This window comes from Musca domestica, unplaced genomic scaffold (genome assembly GCF_030504385.1).
Source record: "Musca domestica strain aabys unplaced genomic scaffold, Musca_domestica.polishedcontigs.V.1.1 50, whole genome shotgun sequence".
NCBI classification, from domain to species: domain Eukaryota; kingdom Metazoa; phylum Arthropoda; class Insecta; order Diptera; family Muscidae; genus Musca; species Musca domestica.
Window position 1 is genome coordinate 6,950,511 of NW_026712347.1, and position 22,513 is coordinate 6,973,023.

Sequence of the window (22,513 nt, forward strand, 5' to 3'; positions counted from 1 at the left end):
TTGGGGAATTTTTTCCTCTTTTTTTAAATAGGTCCATGTTTTTTTATACCATAGAACCGCTTGTCTTTAAACAGTTCTCTAAATTTATATTTATTTTATAAAAAATTGTTGATTTCTTGGCAACCCTTTCTCCCATATTGTTTGATTCTCTTGCTCTCTCTCTCCCATTTCTCATCATTTTCAAAACAAACAACACAGCAATGTTTGGTTTGTGTGTGCTTTGCTGGGACAGAAAAAAGCTTTGCTAAATCAAATGCTTGATCGTTTGGGGTTTAGTTCAGTTGATATTGAGCGCGATTCCGGTTGAGAGATATAATATGGCGCGGGTGTTAAAAAATTAATAGAAAAAATAACAAAAATTCTGTTGATAATCAAATATTCAAATTGCAAAAAAAAAGAGAATATAATAAAAATTGTTGTTAATGGCAAAATATCATAAAATTATTTTAAATGCCAGCGACAATAGAAATGATAATATGATTTGATAAAATTAAAATTGAATAGAATTTTTATAATAAAAAAATTTCAAATAAAAGAATAAAAAATAATAATCCATTTTCAAAGATAACGTCAAAGAAACGCAACGACAATAAAATGTTTTACGGTTTGGTGAATGTGACTTATTTCGATTTGGTCACCGTCGGTTTTACCTTTGCGGTTTTGATTGCGGTGCAAATTTTGAATGCCCTGTGGGCTTTAAAGGATAAGGGCAGTGTCGATTGTACGGATAACTGTGCCTCCGTCGTGGGTGATGACAATTTCAGGAAATTATTAAAAATAAATGAAAACGGGACAGAGGTCGCTGAGAAGACCCCTCCTATTTTGCATAAAAGATCGCCATCATCGCCAGTGACAACAGCAACAAGCGCGACATCGCCGGCTGCCACCCCACCCCCAACAACAAAAAATGGCAAATTACAAAAGCAACAAAGTGAACAATGTGAAAAGTATGTGTCAAATTGAAAATGAATAGAAATTCTATGGTTGTTTTTGTTGTTTTAATTGAAAACATCTGTTTGGAGATAAGAAAAAAATGTTTTTTTTTTTTGAAATATTTTGGTTGCTTTGACACGCTACGTTCGATTGCATGCCTGAAATTTGTTATGGGGAATTCTTTTGATAATTTTTTTTTAAATATTTTCTATGTGTGTGTGTTTGTGTCTAAAAGAACAATAAATTATGAAAAAAAAACTAAACTGGTATTCAAAACTCGTCGTGTGGCCATTCAAATCGTGTTTTTTTGGAAAATATTTTTTAACTGCACGGTGCTACTGATTTAAAAAAGTGGTTTGACTAAAAAAATTGTTAGAGATTTCAAAACCTGGAAAAAAATCAATGCGAGAACTGCTATTTATATTTTGGGTATACCTAGCGTCATGTGGGAGACATAACTATTAAAATTTGAAACAATTTTGAAATTTTGAGAAATCCAAATTACAGCCAATTCCTTAGAAAAATGTTGCAAAATATTTGAATTATTATGTGGTCTATATGAAAACATGGACCTTTTTTGTAAAGGGCAATAGAAGTTCCAAAAGGTACTCAACACTTCGTCATGGCATTTTTATACCCTGCACCACATTGTGGCAAGGGTATTATGCCATTGAGCATTTGTCTGAATCATGGAGAAGCAAAGCGAGATACACCATTAGTAACTTTTGAGGATCTTCAAAGAATCACTTTCTGAGTCGATTTATGCATGCCAGTCCGTCTCTCCGCCGTCCCTCCGTCTGTCCATGTATTTTTATGAACAAAATGCATTTCGCATTTATTATCGGATTGAGATGAAATTTTGCAAACAATATGTTTTTGGCCCAAGGACGAACCCTATTGAAATTGTTAAAAATCGTTTCAAATTTAGATGTAGCTCCCATATATATCTTCAATCGATTTCTGGTTAATTGTGTACCAAATGGCCAATATCAGCTCAAATCAATTGAATTTTGGCTCATAGACCAAATTCAGTGTAGACGCAAGTACATCAAATTTGGCGAAAATCGGATCAGATATAGCTTTGGCTCCAATATATATGTTTCATTCGATTTGGGGTTCTAAGTTCCTCACATGCGTGATATGTGTCCACAACAATGACCTTGGGTATCAGATATTAGATACGATTCAGAAATAAGTGTCTAAAATTTCTTTAAGATCGGTTCAGATTTGGATGTAGCTCCCATATATATCTTTGCCCGATGTCAGGTTTATTGTGCACCAAATGGCTAATACCAGCCCAAATGATCTGAATCTTGGCAATTCCGAGTGAATTCATCCTAGAAATAAGTCCTTTAAGTTTGGTGGAAATCGGTCGAGATATAGCTATAGCTCCCATATATATGTTTCAGCCGATTTGGTGTTGAAGTCCCTCAAATGCGTAATATGCGCTCCACAACAATGATATTTGGTACCAAATATCAGATACAGCTCAGAAAAAAGTGTTTAAAATTTTGTCAAAATCGGTTCAGATTTGGATATAGCTCCCATATATATCTTTATCCGATTTCAGGTTTATTGTGAATCAAATGGCTAATATTATCTCAAAAGTACTAAAGTACTAAAAGGTACCAAATTTTATAGCACCTGTCCTTAACGATTATGAAAAGCCGAAACCTGAGTTCTTACTTGTTTCGACTTTCTTTATGATAAATTTATTGATTTGAAGTGCCTTGGGAACATTGAAGTAAGCAGATGTGAAATGTACTAAAATGTACCAAACATTGTTCTATTTGCCCAAAGCATTTATAAAGTGCTAAGCATGTAATTCTACACGTGGCTTTGTACATAACAAATTTGAAAGGTTTAAGAATTTCGGGAAGTTCGAACTTAGTTTGTATGCAATGTACTAAACGGTACCAAATATAAAGTGAGATTGTACTAAAGAGTTACACAAAGTACCAAAATGTACGAAATATTTTTACATGTGACTTTGTTGATGTCAATTGTAATGCTTTTTAGGATCTTTGAACTTCAAACTGGGTAGGTACGATAAAGTTCTAAATTGTACCATTGGTCCATAACGTTTATGAAAAGCTGAAACCTGCATTTTTACTAGGAAATTTCTTTACTATAAATTAATTATTAATCTGAAGTGGCTTGGAAGCTTTGAAGTAAGCCGATGTGGAACGTACTAAAATGTACCAAACATTGTACCATTTGCCCCAAGCATGTGATACCCTACAACACTATAATATATTTGGGAAGACCCCATAGTCACAAATCCATTTTGTTTTATTTTTTTTAATAATTCCATAAAGTCCTGCAAAAATGTTTTCTTTGGCATTTGTCCTATATTTACGGCCTCTGTCGTGCTGATAGGTATTCAAAAAAATTGCTCAAAAGTTACCGATGGCCATGGGAAAATGATTGGCTTCGACCTGTCCTAACCTAATTCATAAGTGATTTGCGAAAATCTCTAATGATAATAGGCTTTTATTCTGACCCTATCCCAACCCCCAAGAAATAGTCAACCTGAAAATATAAAGCCCCATAAAAAAGTATCAAATTAAGCAAAATTTTGTTCGCAAATTTAATTTTTGGACTAATATTTATGGATCCGAGTGGGTCAATAACATACATATATACATTATGGGCCCCCATAATTGTCCGTTTTTTTATATTTGGGTTTTATTAAAATTTCGGATCCAAAAAATTGTTAATTTTGATATAACTTTCAAACCATTTCAAAAAAAAAAACTTTATAAAATAATAGAAAAATGAAAAAGTAGGTCCATGTTTTTTATACAAAATTTCAAAGTAGCACCGCAAAATTCAAAGTAGCACCGCATATTTTTAAATAACAGGAACCAGTTTTCCATCTGTCCATCAGACAATAAAATTTCTTTTAATTTTTATTTGTTTATTAATTCTGATTTTTTATTGAAATATAAATGTTAAATAATATTTGTGAAATAAACATTTCTTGTTTTGTTTTCTTGTTCTTCCCTCTTTTGATTCTATTTGTTTTGAACGTCCCTGTTCCGTTCCGTTCCGCCTGCATGCTCGTTATGTTTGATCTACGTTCTACGCACGCATTCATCATAAACCACAGCGTTTCATGTTTTTCGTCTTCGTCTTCATCATCAACGCAGTTGCCATCGTCTTCGTCCCCGACTTCCTCATCGTCGTCGTCTTCGTCCACGTCGACGCCATCATCATCATCACATACACCGCCAACATTATCAATACGCCATTCCATGGGAAATCTCTTCAATGGCAACACCGGATATTCACTGCCCAACTTTGCCACGGCCATCACGTCCTGTTACCCCGATAACTTGAGTGATGAATAGTAAGTTGCATTTGAAATATTGTTTCTGTTTATTTATTTATGTATGTATTCATTTTTATTAATTTTTTTTTTATAAAAAATCGCATTTTATTTATTGGCACATTTTCTCATTTATGTTGTTTTAATTGAATTGGATTTTGTTGCTGCTGCCGTTGCTTTTTTCCAAAATTGGTTGAGTTTATTGTGCATTTATTATGGCTTAAAGATATTTTATGTGCTTAAGTTTTTTTTCGTTAATGGACATGGTAATGTGAGAAATAAGGTGGCCAGATGGTAAAAATGAGACCAAAAAAAAATAAATAAAATAAAAAAAGAATACAAAAAATAAATAAATAAATAAATATAAACAATAAAATATTCAAATCTAATAAATATGTTTATCAAAAATTGGTTTGGAGTCTTGATAATAGTGAGATGAACTGATACTTGTAGTTCCCCTTGTAGAACGCGTGTACGTCATTAGTGGCGATAATCGATGCGGTCATTTTTTTTAATTATAAGAGGTGACAAAGGAACTAAAAAAAAAAATTAATAATAATAATAATAATAATAATAATAATAATAATAATAATATTAATAATAATAATAATAATAATAATAATAATAATAATAATAATAATAATAATAATAATAATAATAATAATAATAATAATAATAATAATAATAATAATAATAATAATAATAATAATAATAATAATAATAATAATATAATAATAATAATAATAATAATAATAATAATAATAATAATAATAATAATAATAATAATAATAATAATAATAATAATAATAATAATAATAATAATAATAATAATAATAATATAATAATAATAATAATAATAATAATAATAATAATAATAATAATAATAATAATAATAATAATAATAATAATAATAATAATAATAATAATAATAATAATAATAATAATAATAATAATAATAATAATAATAATAATAATAATAATAATAATAATAATAATAATAATAATAATAATAATAATAATAATAATAATAATAATAATAATAATAATAATAATAATAATAATAATAATAATAATAATAATAATAATAATAATAATAATAATAATAATAATAATAATAATAATAATAATAATAATAATAATAATAATATAATAATAATAATAATAATAATAATAATAATAATAATAATAATAATAATAATAATAATAATAATAATAATAATAATAATAATAATAATAATAATAATAATAATAATAATAATAATAATAATAATAATAATAATAATAATAATAATAATAATAATAATAATAATAATAATAATAACAATAATAATAATAATAATAATAATAATAATAATAATAATAATAATAATAATAATAAAATATCTCCAGTTCTCCAGTCCAGTTTTCGACTATCTTTTAAAGGATTTAAGGGGGTATTTCAACAATGACTTCAGGTATCACCACAAAAAAAAGAACAAGAAAAAAAAAGTAGTAAGTTCTACCGGGCCGAATTTTTATTAAATTTAATACTACCATTTAAAACGAATTAGGAAATTTTCAAAAAACTAAACAGAACTTCTTGTGTAGAATTTCAGACAATTCCGAACATTGGGGTGTACCGTTATATGGGGACTATACGATATCGTGGACCTATATAGACAATTATCTTCCAGGGGATAAAGTGCTCACAGGGAACTCCTTGTGTAGAATTTCAAACAATTCCGTTAAAAAATGTGGCTAAAATAATCAAAATACCGAATATCGGGTGTACCGTTATATGGGGACTATACGATATTGTGGACCTATATAGACAATTCTCTTTCAGGGGGTAAAGTACTCACAAGGAACTCCTTGTGTGAAATTTCAGACAATTTGATTGAGTGGGGGCTATACCATACATACATGGAGGGTATATTAAGTTCGTCATTCCATTAGTAACTCATCGAAATATTAATTATACCCTATTGGTGAGAATCGGTTCAAATGTAGATATAGTTCCCGTATATATCTTCAACCGATTTCGGGTTAATTGTTCACCAAATGGCCAATATCGGCCCAAATAACCTGAATTTTTGCACATCCCACCGAATTCAGTCTAGAAGCAAGAACATCAAATTTGATGAAAATCGATCGATCGATCCAATCTAGAATTGGATATTGCTCCCTAATCCGATTTCAGGTTTAGTGTGCAAATAATGGTTAACATCAGCCGGGTCGGACGTTTCTATTTGGTGGAACTCGGCTTCGATATATAATTTTATACCCTCCACCATACATGGAGTATGGAGGGTATGTTAAGTTCGTCATTTCGTTTTAACTCCTCGAAATAATAATTTTAGACATAACAAAATATTTATATACTTGATCAGCGTAAAATTCGAAGACGATTTAGCCCTGCATTTCCGTCCGCCTGCTGTAATCATGATGGATTTAAAACGAATATAGATAGGAAGCCAAAATGTTGCACAGATCAGTCATTTGTCTGCAGGCAGGTCAAACTCGAAGATGGGCTATGTAACGGTACCTCTCGATATGCGGTATTTTCATGATTGTAGCCAAATTTTACAATGAAAATGTCTGAAAATCTACTAAAGGAGTTCTTTGCGACTACTTTAATTTACTTTACGATATCGTGTATCCTCCATATAACGGTATATCCCCTCCCTGTGTTCGGTATTTTTGGTGATTTTAGCTACAGTTTTCAATGAAAATCCATGTTAGAAGTTCTTTCTCAGCATTTAATCTCCTGTAAGAGAAATTTATATATAGGTCCAAGATACCGTATAGCCCACATGCAAGGGTATTCGATATTTTGACGATTTTACGGACATTACTCACCGGAGTTGTTTCAAATTTCGTATTTAGAATTCGTAATGGGAACTACAGTATATCACAGAAAATTGTCTATGCAGGTCCAGGTTTTCGTATAGGCCACATGTTCAAGAGTTCCTAATTGGTGCTACAGCCTGTGATAGAAAATTGTTTATGCAGGTCCAGGTCTTCGTATAGCCCTAATATAACGATACCTACCTATACTCGGTATTTTAATGATTTAGATACATATTTCACTGGATTTTTTTGAAGTTTTGTATTTAAATGTTGTATGGGATTATGACAAAAGTTACCTCTGCAGGTCCACGTCTTCGTATAGACGCCAATATAACGGTTACATTCGGTATTTCTAAGATTTTTTTTCAGAATTTTTAACGGATTTAATTTTTTTTTTGAAAATTTCCTAATTCATTCCAAATGGTGGAGGGTATTCAAAATTCGGCTCTATATTCCTAATCTCTTCGATTTTTCCTGTAATTATTGAAAAAAAATGGAATTTACTTGATCCGACATTGTCTATTTAATTTTTCTCCGTTTAAAAAAATTTGCAATATGTCTGGTCACCCTATTTCAATTTACCTCTCAAGCTCCTCACTCTCATAACTTTATATTTTTTCTCTATATCTCTCCTTGTCTTTCCCCCAAACAAAAAAATCCCCACCAGTCACGAAGATGAGGATACCATATCGTTGGAGAACCTTCTGCCCTGTGATCACACTGAAATCTATTCGTCGAATAAAATCAGCTACATCATCGATGAGCTACTCCAAACGGAGGGCAACTACATCAACAATCTGAAGAAGGGCCTTCAAAACTATGGCAACTTGGATAAATACGACAAGTTGCCTGAATCGCTGCGCGGTGAAGATAAGAAACAACAATTGCTGGGCAATATTAAAGAGATCTTGGATTTGCACGAGAAACAAATACTGCCGCTGATGCTGGGCAATCAGCGGGATTTGAAGACAATGTTTGATGAGATGACATCATATATCGATGTAAGTATGTTTGTTAATGTGAAATGGAATAAAAAAATAATATTTGTTTTTTGTTTATTATTTTTAAACAAAGCTGCTGTCGTTGTTTATAGAAGAAGAAAAAAATATTATTTTCATATTTATTTTATGTATTTATATTTGCTGGATACATATATTGCCGAGGCATATATGTGTGTTGGGATGTGTTTAGAACACCTGTTGCCTCGATAGAGGAAGTCATCAAATGAAAACGTGTGAATTTTTTTTGTAGATATTCATGTTTCGTTACTTATAGAAATGTATATAAAACATTATCGTTGCTTTACCTTTTTTCTTTAGAAGATAAAAAAATTAAGGTAATTAATTAAGGTTTTAGATAAAAAATGGCGCCAATAATAAATTGAAGTCCGATGGCAAAGTTTTGTTATATCTTTTGAATTAAATTTAACAGAGACAGAAAGTATCAGTTGGTTTGCCGACAGATATGTAGCCTGAGTCTACGACAATTTATAATTTCCTCTTGATATTAGATAAAATATTTCAATCACTTTACATTTTACAAGAGTTGTGATTACACTGTGGAACAAAATTCAATTTCTATTTTCGATAACTACAGGAAAAATCCCAGAGATTATGGAAATAGAGCTAAAAATAGAAGACATGTGTATCGGAGTTTTGAATATTTAGAAGGCAAAGTAACCTAAATAGAAAAATGCTCCCTTCTTTCTCATTTTTTTTTGAAAATTTTCAAAATATGGTTGAAAACTACCTTTAAACCAGATCCTAGCAAGTTACTATATTCTACACAATTATTTGCCATGAAATTCTACTATAGGTTCCAAAAGACATCAAAAGTCTAAATCTTACATAAATCGCAGAAATTCATAATTAGTAAAAAACATTTTAGGGTTAAAGCCTTATTTCATGCGAATTTATGCAAAATTCTCCCACAAAGCATCATTTTAGGAGGATGATTTCAAAGACAAAAATATTCTTCATTAAATTCCTCTACAACTCACCAAAGAAAGGAAATTTTTATTTCCATTATATATCAAGAAAAGATTTAAATCAATATTATTAAAAACAAGTGAAAAAGCTGTAAGTTCGGCCGGGTCGAACTTTGAATACCCTCCACTATTTGGAACGAATTTGACAATTTAAAAAAAATTCATTAAAAATTCTGTTAAAATCTTAAAAATACCGAATATCGGGAGGTATTGATATATTGGGCCTATACGAAGACGTGGATCTGTACAGACAATTTTCTGTCAGGAGTATCCATTGCAAACTTCAAATACCAAATTTGAAACAATTCCGGTGAATAATGTCGCTAAAATCATCAAAATACCGAATATCGGAAGGTATGGGGGCTATACGTAGAACCGGACCTGCACAGACAATTTTCTGTCTTAGGCTGAAGTATCCATTACGAACTTCAAATATCAAATTTCAAACGATACCTGTGAATAATGTCGCTAGAAAAAATATGGAGAAGACAAGGACCTGCATGAGCAATTTTCAGTCATAGATGGTAGTACCTATTAGGAATGTATAGAAAATTTGAAACAAATCTGATTAAAAATGTTGAATATCGGAAGGGGGCTATGCGAAAAAGTGGACCTGCGTAGAAAATTTTCCATCCTAGGGTAAAGTAACCATTGCAAACTTCAAATACCAAATTTTAAAAAATTCCGGTGAATATTGTCGCTAAAGTCCTTTATTAATTCGTTTTGACTCTAAGGTGATTACAACAGGGGGACGGACGGTCTGGGCTGAATGTTATGACAGAGATTCATTATACCCTCCACCATACATGGGGGGGGGATATATTAGTCCGCCCGTCCGTCCGTATGTCCGCCTGTCTGTCCGCCTGTTGTAATAACGCTACAGTCAAAATGAATTAAGATAGGAAGCAAAAATTTTACACAGATCTGTCTTTTGTCTGCAAGCAGGTCAAGTTCGAAGATGGGCTATACGCTCCACAATATCGTATAGCCCCCACATAACGGTCACACCGAATATTCGGCATTTTAATTATTCTAGCCACATTTTTCAATGGAATTGTCTGAAATTCTTCGCAAGGAGTTCTTTGTGAGTACTTTACTCCTGAAATAGAATTGTCTATATAGGTCTACGATATCGTATATCAACCGTATAATGGCACCTCCCGATATTCGTTATTTTGCTGATTTTAGCCACATTTTTCAGTGGATTTGTCTGAAAATTCACACAAGAAGTTCCTTGTGAGAAATTTGTCCCCTGTCGAAATAGGTTCACGTTTTAGTATAGCGCTCACATTACGATACCCCCAGGTATTCGGTATTTTCATGATTTTTGGGACATTATTCACCGGAATTGTTTCAAATTTCGAATATAAAGTTCGGAACCGTTACTACATGCTATGACACAAAATATTTATGCAGGACCACGTATTCGTATAACCCCCATATAGCAGTTTTCATTTGAGAGGTATTTTTCGACGGAATTTTTTAAAAATTTTCAAGCTTCGTCCAAATGGTGGAGGGTATAAAAAGTTCGGCCCGGACGAACTTGCTTCTTTTTTACTTGTTTATTTTACAATGCGGCATCCGGAAATACAACAACGATAATATAATAAAATTTAAGAAACAGGTTGTAGTATGAGAACTAGACAGGCAAAAGAACAAGATAGACAAACGGAACGAGATAGGCAAAAGGAACAAGATAGATAAAATTGCATCTAGATCCGATCACTCCTTTCGCAGAATAGTTTATTTGAACTGGTTCGTCTCTTCAACCGTTCAAAATCGCAGAATTTCACCGGGAAAAACGATCCTGAAACATTGTGCGGCGTAGAGCATGAAAACTGACCAACTTTTTCTCCCGTAGTACAGTATGGCGTGAAGTTTAAAAAATCCGACAAATGGCAACACTGTTTCATTATGCAAATCAACATCTGATATATGCTTCCAAAGCAAATAACTCACCTTATACCACCTCACTTGTCCCAGAGTCCAAATGGCCATGATAATGGATTATTGAAATCATCTTTCGCCACTTGATAATGAGTAGCAGCCACGGCAGCAGCTGTCGTCTTGATTTCCTTTATCGGCGACTGCGGCATAACAATCGAATTCCCTCTTAAGAATATGCATTAAACTCAAAATTTATTGTGTTTTTATTTTGTTTCTATTGTCAGCGGTGGTGAGAACGACCGCTAATGAATATTAATAGAATTAATAGAAATTACGGGAATCTACGCTGTTGCTGCCATTATCAGTCAACGAAGTTAGTCAGAGTATAACGTCGATAACATTATTGTCGTCATGGAAAACAGTGACGCTTTCGTCTCCAGCTATAAATAACAAAATGACGAGGATCCATTATATATGGATTTCGGAATTATGGGGATTGGCAAGAGAACTTATCAGAGAGTAAATAAAAAGGGGTTCTTTGGTTGGGCGCCAATTATGGTATTTGCATGCGATTGCTTTTTATTTGGAAAAGTATTACGAATGTAAATATAAAGAATTTGTCAATAAAAACGGTCTGGCGGGAACACAGAGAAGTCATTGGATACGAAGCCTGGGAATGAGCCACCAATTCCACGTTTTAGTATCAAATAAAAAAAAAAACACTTTTTGAACAGACGTGTAACCTCTTAATCTTTGATATTAATCTTTCGGGTAATTTAATCCCAATATTTACAAATTATTTTTCTACCCTCCACCATACACATGTAGTATGGAGAGTATATTAAGTTCGTCATTCATCGAAATAATAATTTTAGACATAACACAGTATATACAGAGTGAGATGACAAAACTGCAACCATCTTCAGACTGCTGTCATTTCCAAGCCACTCGCCCGACAGCTGTTAAAATTTTTCCAGTGACAGCTCATTATATTGTTTACAAGAGCATTTTGGTGAGAATTTTCCAGAAAAAAGTTATTCGTGATGGAATTCATGCGTGATAGTGTGATTTCTTTATATTTGGCTGGAAACCCACAAGTGGCTATCGTTAGAGCACTCCAGCATTTAAATGTGAATAAATCTTTGGTGTCTCGTACCATCGCTCGTTACTGATACTAGTGATACTGGTAGCGTAGCCCGACGTCAAGGAAGCGGACGGAAGAAAACAGCAACATCAACAGAAATGGTGCGAAAAGTAAAGAAGCGACTTGATCGATACCCGCGACGCAGTGGCGGAAATGTGGCTCGTGAGCTGATCATATCGCAATATTCCATTCGACAAATATTGAAAAATGAGCTCGGAGTAAAGCCATTGGAATTCTAAAAAGTGCAAGAACTTACACCGCAACAGAAAAAAAGAGCTAAAGAGTTGCTTCGCATGGCCGAAAGTGGTGAACTGCCGAATTTGGTTTTCTCCGATGAGAAAACATTCGTTGTCCAGCAGTTTGTAAACAAACAAAATGATCGTCTTTACTTATCAAAGAGGTCAGCTGAAAATATGCACATTCGATTGGCCACCAGAACTCAAGCGCCGGCCATGGTGATGGAGTGGGCCGCCATAAAAGCCGATGTTCGCTTTCCGCTCGTATTATTCGACCGTGGCATCAGAATATTATCGCGAAAATATTTTGAAGGGTATATTAAAGCCTTGGGCACGCAAACATGGTGGCCGCAGGCTCTGGGCATTCCAACAGGACTCAGCACCATCGCACTCAGCACGCGCCACCCAAGATTGGTTACAAAACGAGGTTTCTCGCTTTATCTAAAGCGCACAATGGCCACCAAAATCTACGGATACCAATCCGTTGGACTATTGTGTCCGGAGCATTTTGGAAAGCAAGGTTGGCACTAAAAAATACCAAATGTCGATCACCTCAAGCAAGCGCTTTGCCGGGAATGGGCCAAAATACCGCAGAGCAATATTCGGGCAGCGTGTGACGGTTTCATTGGCTGTTTGAAGGTCATAATTCGTGCCAAAGGTGACCAATTCGAACAAATCTAAACTTATTCTAAGAATTTCTAAGACGATTTAGCCAAGTCCGTCCATCTGTATTAATCAGGCTACGGTTAAAACGTATAAATATAGCTAAAATTTTGCACAGAACAGTCTTTTGTCTGCAGGCAGGTCAAGTTCGAAGATGGGCTACATGGGTCCACGATACCATATAGCTCCCATATAACGGTACCTCCGCATATTCGGTACTTTGATGATTGTAGCTAAATTTTTCAATGAAATTCCCTGAAAATCAATAAAAGGAGTTCCTTCTGAGTTCATTTTCCCTGGAAGAGATATCGTATAGCCCACATACAATGGTACCCCCGATTTTCGGTATTTTTAAGATTTGCTCCATATTTTTCAATGGATTTGTCCGAAAATTAACACAAGGAGTTTCGTTTGAGTACTTTACCCCCAGAAACAGAATTGTCTATATACGTCCACGACATCGTATAGCCCCCATACAACGGTACCTCCCGACATTCGGTATTTTTATGATTTGAGCTACATTTTTAATGAAAATGTCCGAAAATCCACACAAGGAGTCCGTTGTGGGTACCTTACCGCCTGCAAGAGAATTGTCAAATAGGTCCACGATACCGTATAGCCCCCATATAATTGTACCTCCCGATATTCAATATGTTGTCGATTTTAGGGACATTTCTAACTGGAGTTGTTTTCAATTTCGAATTAAAATTCGTAATGGGTATTACAGCCTGTGACAAAAAAATTGCGTATGCAGGCTCGCGTCTTCGTATGGCCTCCATATAATGGTACCTCAGAATATTCGGTATTTTAATGATTTTAGCGACATTATTCACCGGAGATGTTTCAAATTTCGTATTTAGAGTTCGTAATGGGAACTACAGCCTATGACTGAATGTTTTCTATGCACGACCTGGTCTTCGTATAAGCCCCATATATCTTTACCTCCAAAAATTCGGTATTTTGATGCTTATAGCCACATTATTCACCGATTTTTGTTTAAGCTTCGTATTTGAATATTATAATGGCTTATGACAACAGTTGCCCATGCAGGTCCACGTCTTCATATAGACCCCAATATACCGGCTATATTTGGTATTTTTAAGATTTTAACACAATTTTTAGCGGATGGTAATTTTTTGAAAATAATTCCAAATTCGTTACAAATGGTGGAGGGTATTCAATGTTCGGCCCGGCCGAACTTACTGCTTTTTTACTTGTTGTTATTAAATTCTTAGGTTTATTGAAGACAAACAAAAATCGCCTTTCTAATTACGTTACACTCAATTAAATAATCCATTAATTCCGTCAAATTTCGTTGTTTGTTTATTTTTTTCAAAATATCTCCATGAATTTTGATGGATTTCGGTCGCACCCTAAATACAAAACCATACAAGAAATCACAAAACAAATTTGCCTGTCGAAAAGACATCGTCTTTTTCTATAAGGTGTGATTTATTCCTGTCTCGCTCATCGAAGTGTAAAGAGTGTTGGTTGATTTGTTGTTATTTGTTTTCTGTCAGTGATGAATTAAATCTTAGCCGGAATAATAATTTCAAGTTTTGAATGGCTTTCATACGCATATAGGCCGGCCAAGCGAAACTTCAACACGCCGCAACTATTTAACCTGAATATTCAAATGAGATTTGTTTGGAATTTATAATTTGAGTTTTTTTTGAATTGAAGGCAAGTTTTTTTATTTCTTTTATTTCAAAATGCTATAAAAATTCAATTTCTGGATTTGTGGTGATATTAAACACCTGCGAAATAATTCGATAAATAAAATAAAATGAATTATAGTTTTGTTGACAGACGTGTAGGGTTGATGGGGAATCAAAGAGGGCAAACTGTGTTAAAAACGTGTCTAAAAATTAACACGTAAAACAGCTGTAAGTTCGGTCGGGCCGAACTTTGAATATCCTCCACTATTTGGGAAAAAATTAGCAATTTTCAAAAAAAAAAAAAAAAAAACAAAAAAATAATAATAATAATAATAATAATAATAATAATAATAATAATAATAATAATAATAATAATAATAATAATAATAATAATAATAATAATAATAATAATAATAATAATAATAATAATAATAATAATAATAATAATAATAATAATAATAATAATAATAATAATAATAATAATAATAATAATAATAATAATAATAATAATAATAATAATAATAATAATAATAATAATAATAATAATAATAATAATAATAATAATAATAATAATAATAATAATAATAATAATAATAATAATAATAATAATAATAATAATAATAAAATCCGTTAAAAATTCTGTTAAAATCTTAAAAATAGGCAACTTTTGTCGTAGCCTTTAAAATATTCAAATGCGAAACTTGAAAATACCGAATAGTGGAAGGTGCCGTTATATGGGGCTATACGAAGGTGTGGACCTGCACACACAATTTTTTTATCATAGGCTGTAGTATCCATTACGAACTTCAAATAACAAATTTGAAATGATTCCGGTGATTAATGAGCTAAAATTATCAAAATATCGAATAAAGTAGTGGTATCTCCCATTATTTGGAGGATATACGAAGGCGAGAACCTGTACAGGCAATTCTCCGTCATAGGCTGTAGTATCCATTGCGAGCTTTAAATACCAAATTTGAAAGAATTCCGGTTAATAATGTCGCGTAAATCACCAAGATACCGAATATCGGGAGGTACTTTATATGGGGGCCATAGGAAGACGTGGACCTGCACAGACAATCTTCTGTCATAGGCTGTAGAATCCATTACGAACTTCATAAAGCAAATTTGAAACAATTCCGGTGAATAATGCCGATAAAATCATTAAAACACAAAATATCGGGAGGTACCGTTATATGGGGGCCATAGGAAGACGTTGACATACATGGCCCATTTTCAATACTAAAAGTCCTGCAGACATAATATACATATAGACATAATTTCCATTTGAGTAAAATTTTATCAAACTACTTCATTTCGTTCGGAAGCTAGAGTGATTTCCACAGACTGATGGCCATCGCTAAATCGACATAGAATTTTATGCTGATCAAGAATATACACAGGGTGAGATAAAATAACTGCAACAAAGGCAACCGCCATTATTTTTTACTTTTTTAAATTTCATTGAATGAAGCAAAAAATGCTGGAAATAGCATCAAATTTTAGAATAAGTTTAGATTTGTTTGAATTGGTCATCATTGGCACGAATTATGGCCTTCAAATGGCCAATGAAACCGTCACAGGCTGCCCGAATGCTGCTCTGCGGTATTTTGGCCCATTCCCGGCGAAGCGCTTGCTTCAGGTGAACGACACTTTGCTATTTTTTAGTGCCAGCCTTGCTTTCCAAAATACTCCAGACACAATAGTCCAATGGATTAGTATCCGTAGATTTTGGTGCCCATTGTGCGCTGGAAATGAAGCGAGGAACCTCATTTTGGAAACATTCTTGAGTTGCGCGTGCTGAGTGCAATGGCGCTGAGTCTTGTTGGAATGTCCAAGATCTGCGGCCAAAATGTTTGCGTGCCCAAGACTTTAATACACCCTCCACAATATTTTCGCGATCATATTCGGTATTTATTCTGTTGCCACGGTCGATTAATACGAGCAGAGAGCGCTAATCGGCAGTTGTGGCGGCCCACATCATCACCATGGCTGGCGCTTGAGTTCTGGTGGCCAACCGAAGGTGCACATTTTCAGCTGACCTCTTTGGCAAGTAAACACGGTCATATCGTTTGTTTACTAACTGCTGGACAACGAATGTTTTCTCATCGGAGAAAACCAAATTCGGCAGTTCACCACTTTCGGCCAAGCCAAGCAAATCTTTAGCTCTTTTGAGTCTATTTTCCTTCTGTTGCGGTGTAAGTCCTTGCACTTTTTGAAATTTTAATGGCTTTATCCCGAGCTCATTTTTCAATATTTGCCGAATGGAATATTGTGATATGTTAAGCTCCCGAGCCATTTTTCGACTACTGCGTCGTGGGTATCGATCAAGTAGCTTCTTTACTTTTCGAACCACTTCTACTGATGTTGCTGTTTTCTTCTGTCCACTTCCTTGACGTCGGGCTAGGCTACCAGTATTACGGTAACGAGCGATAGTATGATACATAAAAGATTTATTCACATTTAAATGCTGGAGTGCTCTAACGATAGCCAGTTATGGTTTTCCAGCCAAATATAAAGAAATCACACTATCACGCTTGAATGCCATCACGAATAACTTATGTTCTGGAGAAATTCTCACCAAAATGCTTTTGTGCGCTTGTAAACAATATAATGAGCTGTCACTGGAATAATTTCAACAGCTGTCGGACGAGTGGCTTAGAAATGACAGCAGTCTGAATTTGGTTGCGGTTTTTTCATCTCAGCCGGTACATTTGAGTGGAATTTTATCAACCTACTTCATTTCGATCGGAAGTTAGAGTGATTTCTACAGAGGGACAGATGGACGGACATCGGACAAAAATATATATACTTTGTGGGGTCTGAAATGTATATTTCGAGGTGTTACATATGGAATGACAAACTTAATATACTCTCCATATTATGGTCTAGGGTATAATAAAGCTTGTAGGCAAAGTGTTGACAATGTCTCATAAGGAGTAGATAAAAGTGGTGTTATGGCGACGCATAACCCCAGCTTTCCTACAGGGCAAGGCCTGAATTCGTCTTCTGTGCGACCTTAGTGAAGTGGTCTTATCAACGCCAAAGGTCGATTAATGGAAAGTCGACTTACATAGCCCTAACAGTTTCATGCCAATCTAAATTTATTCAAGTAACAATAAATGAGCCATAAGTACGTAAATTTTTCCCGATTTTTTTTTCTCATTCTTCAAATGCCACTTTCGCTTAATATTTACATTATCGATTTAACGAATAATTTATTAATAACAAAATCAAAAAAGAAAATGCCCGGCATATATTAACAACAAATTGTTAAGGCGATTTGTTATTCTTTCCCCTGACGAGTGTGTGAGTGCGAGCATGTTCGAAACGTCAAATTGTTCTTCTTGTTGTTGGGTTTGCTTTTGGTTTAATATTTTTCGGCCAAGTTTGTGATTTTGTTGGTTCAGTGGTTCTTTCGTCGTGTGACTCATATCGGCAGCGTCACACAACAAAATTCTTTTGTTAACAGCAATTGTTGAGCAGCGGCAAAAGATCGTTGTCTGAAGTGTTGTGTTTTGTTTTCTTTTTTGGTTTGATGGTCGGTGCTGGTGCTGCTGCTGTTAGGCTATAATTTTGATAAATGGCATTCTTAAATTTTTGTTTGTCTTGCTTTTTGGCTTTGCCATGTTTCGTCTCTTTTTTTTTGGCAAATTTAAGCAATCTATAGTAATTTTTGTTTTTATAAATTAACATACACACCTACATGGGAATAATTATGTGTGTGTGTACGTTTTTGTTTAATGACATGTTGACGTTTGGTTGGTTACGTTGCGGATCAACGTGTATTAAAGACAGAAGGGTGAACACTTGATGATAAGTGCTGGCATAAGTGTTTGTTTTTCTTATACCCTACACCACGTAGTGTTAAGGGTATTATATCTTTGCGCATTTGTTTGTAACAAGGAGAAGGAAGCGAGATAGACCCATAGCTACTTTTGAGAATCTTCATAGAATCACTTTCTGAGTCGATATATGCTTTTTAGTCCGTCTGTTCATGCATTCTTGTGAACAAAATGCAGGTCGCATTTATTATTCGATTAAGATGAAATTTTCCAAGCAATATTTGTTTGGGCCAAGGACGTACCCTATTGAAATTGGAGATAATCGGTAAAAATTTAGATATAACTCCCATATGTATCTTCGTCCGATTTGCTTTTTTTGTGCACCAAACTTGTAATACCAGCCCGAAAAGTATGAAATTTTGCACATACAACCTAATTAGGCCTGAATATAAGTATGCCAGAATCGATATTGAATCAATATTGATCGAAATCGGTTCAGATATAGCTATAGCTCCCATATATATTGTTCATCCGATTTGTTATTTTTGTCCTCCGCAGCCGTAATATGCACTCTGTAACAACAATATTTGGAGAAATATATCAAATGTAGCTCAGAAATACCTTTGCTAAATTTTATCGAGATCGGTTCAGATTTGGATATAGCTCCCATATATAACTTCGTCCGATTTACCTTTTATTGTGCACCAAACGTCTAATATTTGTCCAAATGGGATGGAATTTGGCACATTCGACCGAATTGAGTCTAGAAGGTAGAATGCCAAATTTGGAAGAAGATCGGTTCAGATATAGCCATAGCTCCCGTATATATTGTTCATCCGATTCAATTAACCTCATCCGATTTGAGGTTAATTGTGCACCAAATATCCAATATAAGTCAAAATGGCCTGAATTTTGGCACATATGACCAAATTCGTTCTAGAAGTAAGTACATCAAATATGGAGAAAATCGGTTCAGATATAGCTATAGCTCCCATATATATGTTTCATCCGATATGGTGCTTAAGTCCCTTACATTCGTAATATGCATTTGACAACAATGATATTTGGTACCAAATATCAGCTACAGCTCAGAAAATTTTGTTTAAAATTTTGTCAAGATCGATTCAGATTTGGACATAGCTCCCATATATATATATATCTTCGATCGATTTTCGGGTTAATTGTGCACCAAATATCCAATATAAGTCCAAATGACTTGAATTTTGGTACATCCGACCAAATTCAGTCTGGAAGCAAGTACATAAAATTTGGTGAAAATCGGTTCAGATATAGCTATAGCTCCCATATACATGTTTTATTGGTGTTTAAGTCCCCCACATACGTAATATGCGTTTGACAACAATGATATTTGGTACCAGATGTCAAATACAGCCCAAAAATACTTCTGCCAAATTGAATCAAGATCGCTTCAGATATGAACATAGCCCCCATATATATCCTTAATTCGACTTTAGGTTTATAGTGCAAATAATGACTAACATCAGCCCAAATGGAATGAATTTCGGGACGTAAGTTTCCATTTGGTTGAACTCGGCTACGATATATATTTGTATACCATCCACCATAGTATGGAGGGTATATTAAGTTTGCCATTCCGTTTGTATCACCTCGAAATATACATTTTAGACCCCACAAAGTATATATATTCTTGATCAGAATAAAATTATATATCGATTTAACGATGTCCGTCCCTCTGTCCGTTTGTGAAAATCACTCTAACTTCCGAACGAAATGAAGTAGGTTGATAAAATTTTACTCGAATGTATATATTGTCTGCAGGATTTTTGGAATTAAAAATGGTTGTGTTGGGAAGTAGGTCCATGTTTTGGTATAGCTTCCATAAAACGGTACCCACCGATATTCGGTATTTCGATGATTTTATTTTAGCGACATTATTCACCGGAATTGTTTCAAATTTGGTCTTTGAAGTTCGTAATGAATACTACAGCCTCTGAAAGAAAATTGTCTATGCAGGTCCACGTCTTCGTATAGCCCCCATATAACGGTACCTCCCGATATTCGGTATTTTGATGATTTTGCGATATTACTCATTGGAATTGTTTCAAATTTTGTATTTGATGTTCGTAAAGGAGACTGCAGCCTATCATAGAAAATTATCCCTGCAGGTTGACGCTTTCGTATAGCCCCCATATAACGGGTACCTCCCAATATTCGGTAATTTGATAATTCTAGCGACATTATTCACCGGAATTATTTAAAATTTGATATTTGAAGTTCGTTATAGATACTACAGCCTATGACAGAAAATTGTCTGTGCAGGTCCACTCCTTCGTATATCACCCATACAATGGTACCTCCCGATATTCGGTATTTTGATGATTTTAGCGTCATTATTCACAGTAGTACTTTCAAATACTGTATTTAGAGTTCGTAATGGAAACTGTACAGTCTGTGACAGAAAATTGTCTATGCAGGTCCAGGTCTTCGTATAGGCCCCATATATCAATACCTCCATATATTCGGTATTTTGACGATTTTAGGTACAATTCTCACCGAAATTGTTTGAGATGTCGTATTTGAAGTTGGTAATGGAAGCTACAGCCTGTGACAGAAATTTGTCTATGCAGGTCCAGGTCTTCGTATAGCTCCGATATAACGGTACCTCCCTATGTACGTTATTTTGATGATTTTAGATACATTATTCACCGTTTATTTCAAGTTTCGAATTTGATTATGGTAATGGCTTGTGACAAACAAGGCCTATGTAGGTGCACGTCGTACAGACCTTAACATAACGGCTATAAGGTCTGTATATAAACGGGTATATTTTTAAGATGTTAGCAGATTTTTTGGCGATTGTTATCTTTTTCGAAAATTTCCATATTCGTTCTAAATGGTGGAGGGTATTCAAAGTTCGGCCCTGACGAACTTACTGCTTTCTTACTTGTTAAGGTTTTAACGGATTTTTTTTTTGAAAATTGCCCAAGTCGTGCCAAATGGTGGAGGGTATTTTTACTCGTTTTATTCTACAAAGTTATTCACAGGTAACATTTTTGTATCGTTTGTTTACTTTGCTAACATTGGGAGTAATACGACTCCAAACATTTTCAATCGCATTCCTCTAATACACATTCACAGCGAACAATAGCTTATCGATATCCTCAAAAGAATTTTACCTGAAACGCAATAGCTTTTAAGGTGAGTCGTAAAAGTTTATTGCAAAAAAGTAACTTGAGAACCAAAGGGGCATAGAATTACTCATATTGATACAAAACTGAACAATGCACAGCGAAAAAATTATGTTTTAATTATAGGGAATCATATTCTATCTTTTAAAGACCTGTCCAATTTTATGTTTTTAGAAAAATTCAATTATTTAAATATTTTGTTCCACTGTGCATGAAGTATGCACAAAAATATGATCCTCAATTTGGTTTAGTTTCTTTTTTTTCTGAAAGCATATCTGTCTACACCACCAAAGTCGAATGACTTTAACATCTACCAACATTTTATTTCCATTGAACCAATTTAAACATATACAATTTTAAAAAATTAATTTCCTGGAATTTGTTTTTTTTTTTGAATGATGTCAATGTTGAAGGCAAGTATTCTGTTCTTTGCGAACAATAAAAATACCATTCTCAAAATATTGAAAATTTAACTATGAAGTAATCATTTGGGAAATATGTATGAGTGGAGACTAAAATTGGACCACAGGCAGGTCTCAATATGGCACAGTCGAATCCTAGAGTGAATTTGGTTAATAAAATGCCGTAGAAGTTCCTAAAGTTCTCATATAATTGACATCAAATTTCCCAAACAAAGTCCCATTACCGAAGAAGATGCCTAGAAAGCGACTGACACCCATTTATTAATGGATTTTTAGGATATAAAAGGCAAAGGAAAGCTTGATGTAATCACTTGAAAAATAAATATGAGAAGAGATTTGGATTTGACCACCAGGCTGGTCTCACTATGACGCACCCCTAAAGAGAAGTATGGTTTGGCTAATGGAATGGCATAAAAGTTCCTGAAGTTCTCATACAAGCTCATTAGTTTAAATATATATTCTATAATT

The 22,513-nt window shown here is 33.9% G+C and overlaps 1 protein-coding gene across 2 annotated transcripts in view; it reads left to right on the forward strand.

Moving 5' to 3' along the window:
• Nucleotides 1-296: 296 nt before the first annotated feature.
• The window catches only part of LOC101900916 (triple functional domain protein), a 46,267-nt gene continuing 24,050 nt past the window's right edge, over nucleotides 297-22,513 (forward strand). Inside the window, exons 1-3 of one of the 2 annotated variants that reach the window (XM_059128451.1) lie at nucleotides 298-947; nucleotides 4,046-4,285; nucleotides 7,761-8,094. In XM_059128451.1, the coding sequence (XP_058984434.1) occupies nucleotides 595-947; nucleotides 4,046-4,285; nucleotides 7,761-8,094 (927 nt within the window). In that variant the 5' untranslated portion in view covers nucleotides 298-594. Of the gene's footprint in view, nucleotides 948-4,045; nucleotides 4,286-7,760; nucleotides 8,095-22,513 lie in introns of both variants that reach the window. The other variant, XM_059128452.1, reaches the window with a different exon arrangement.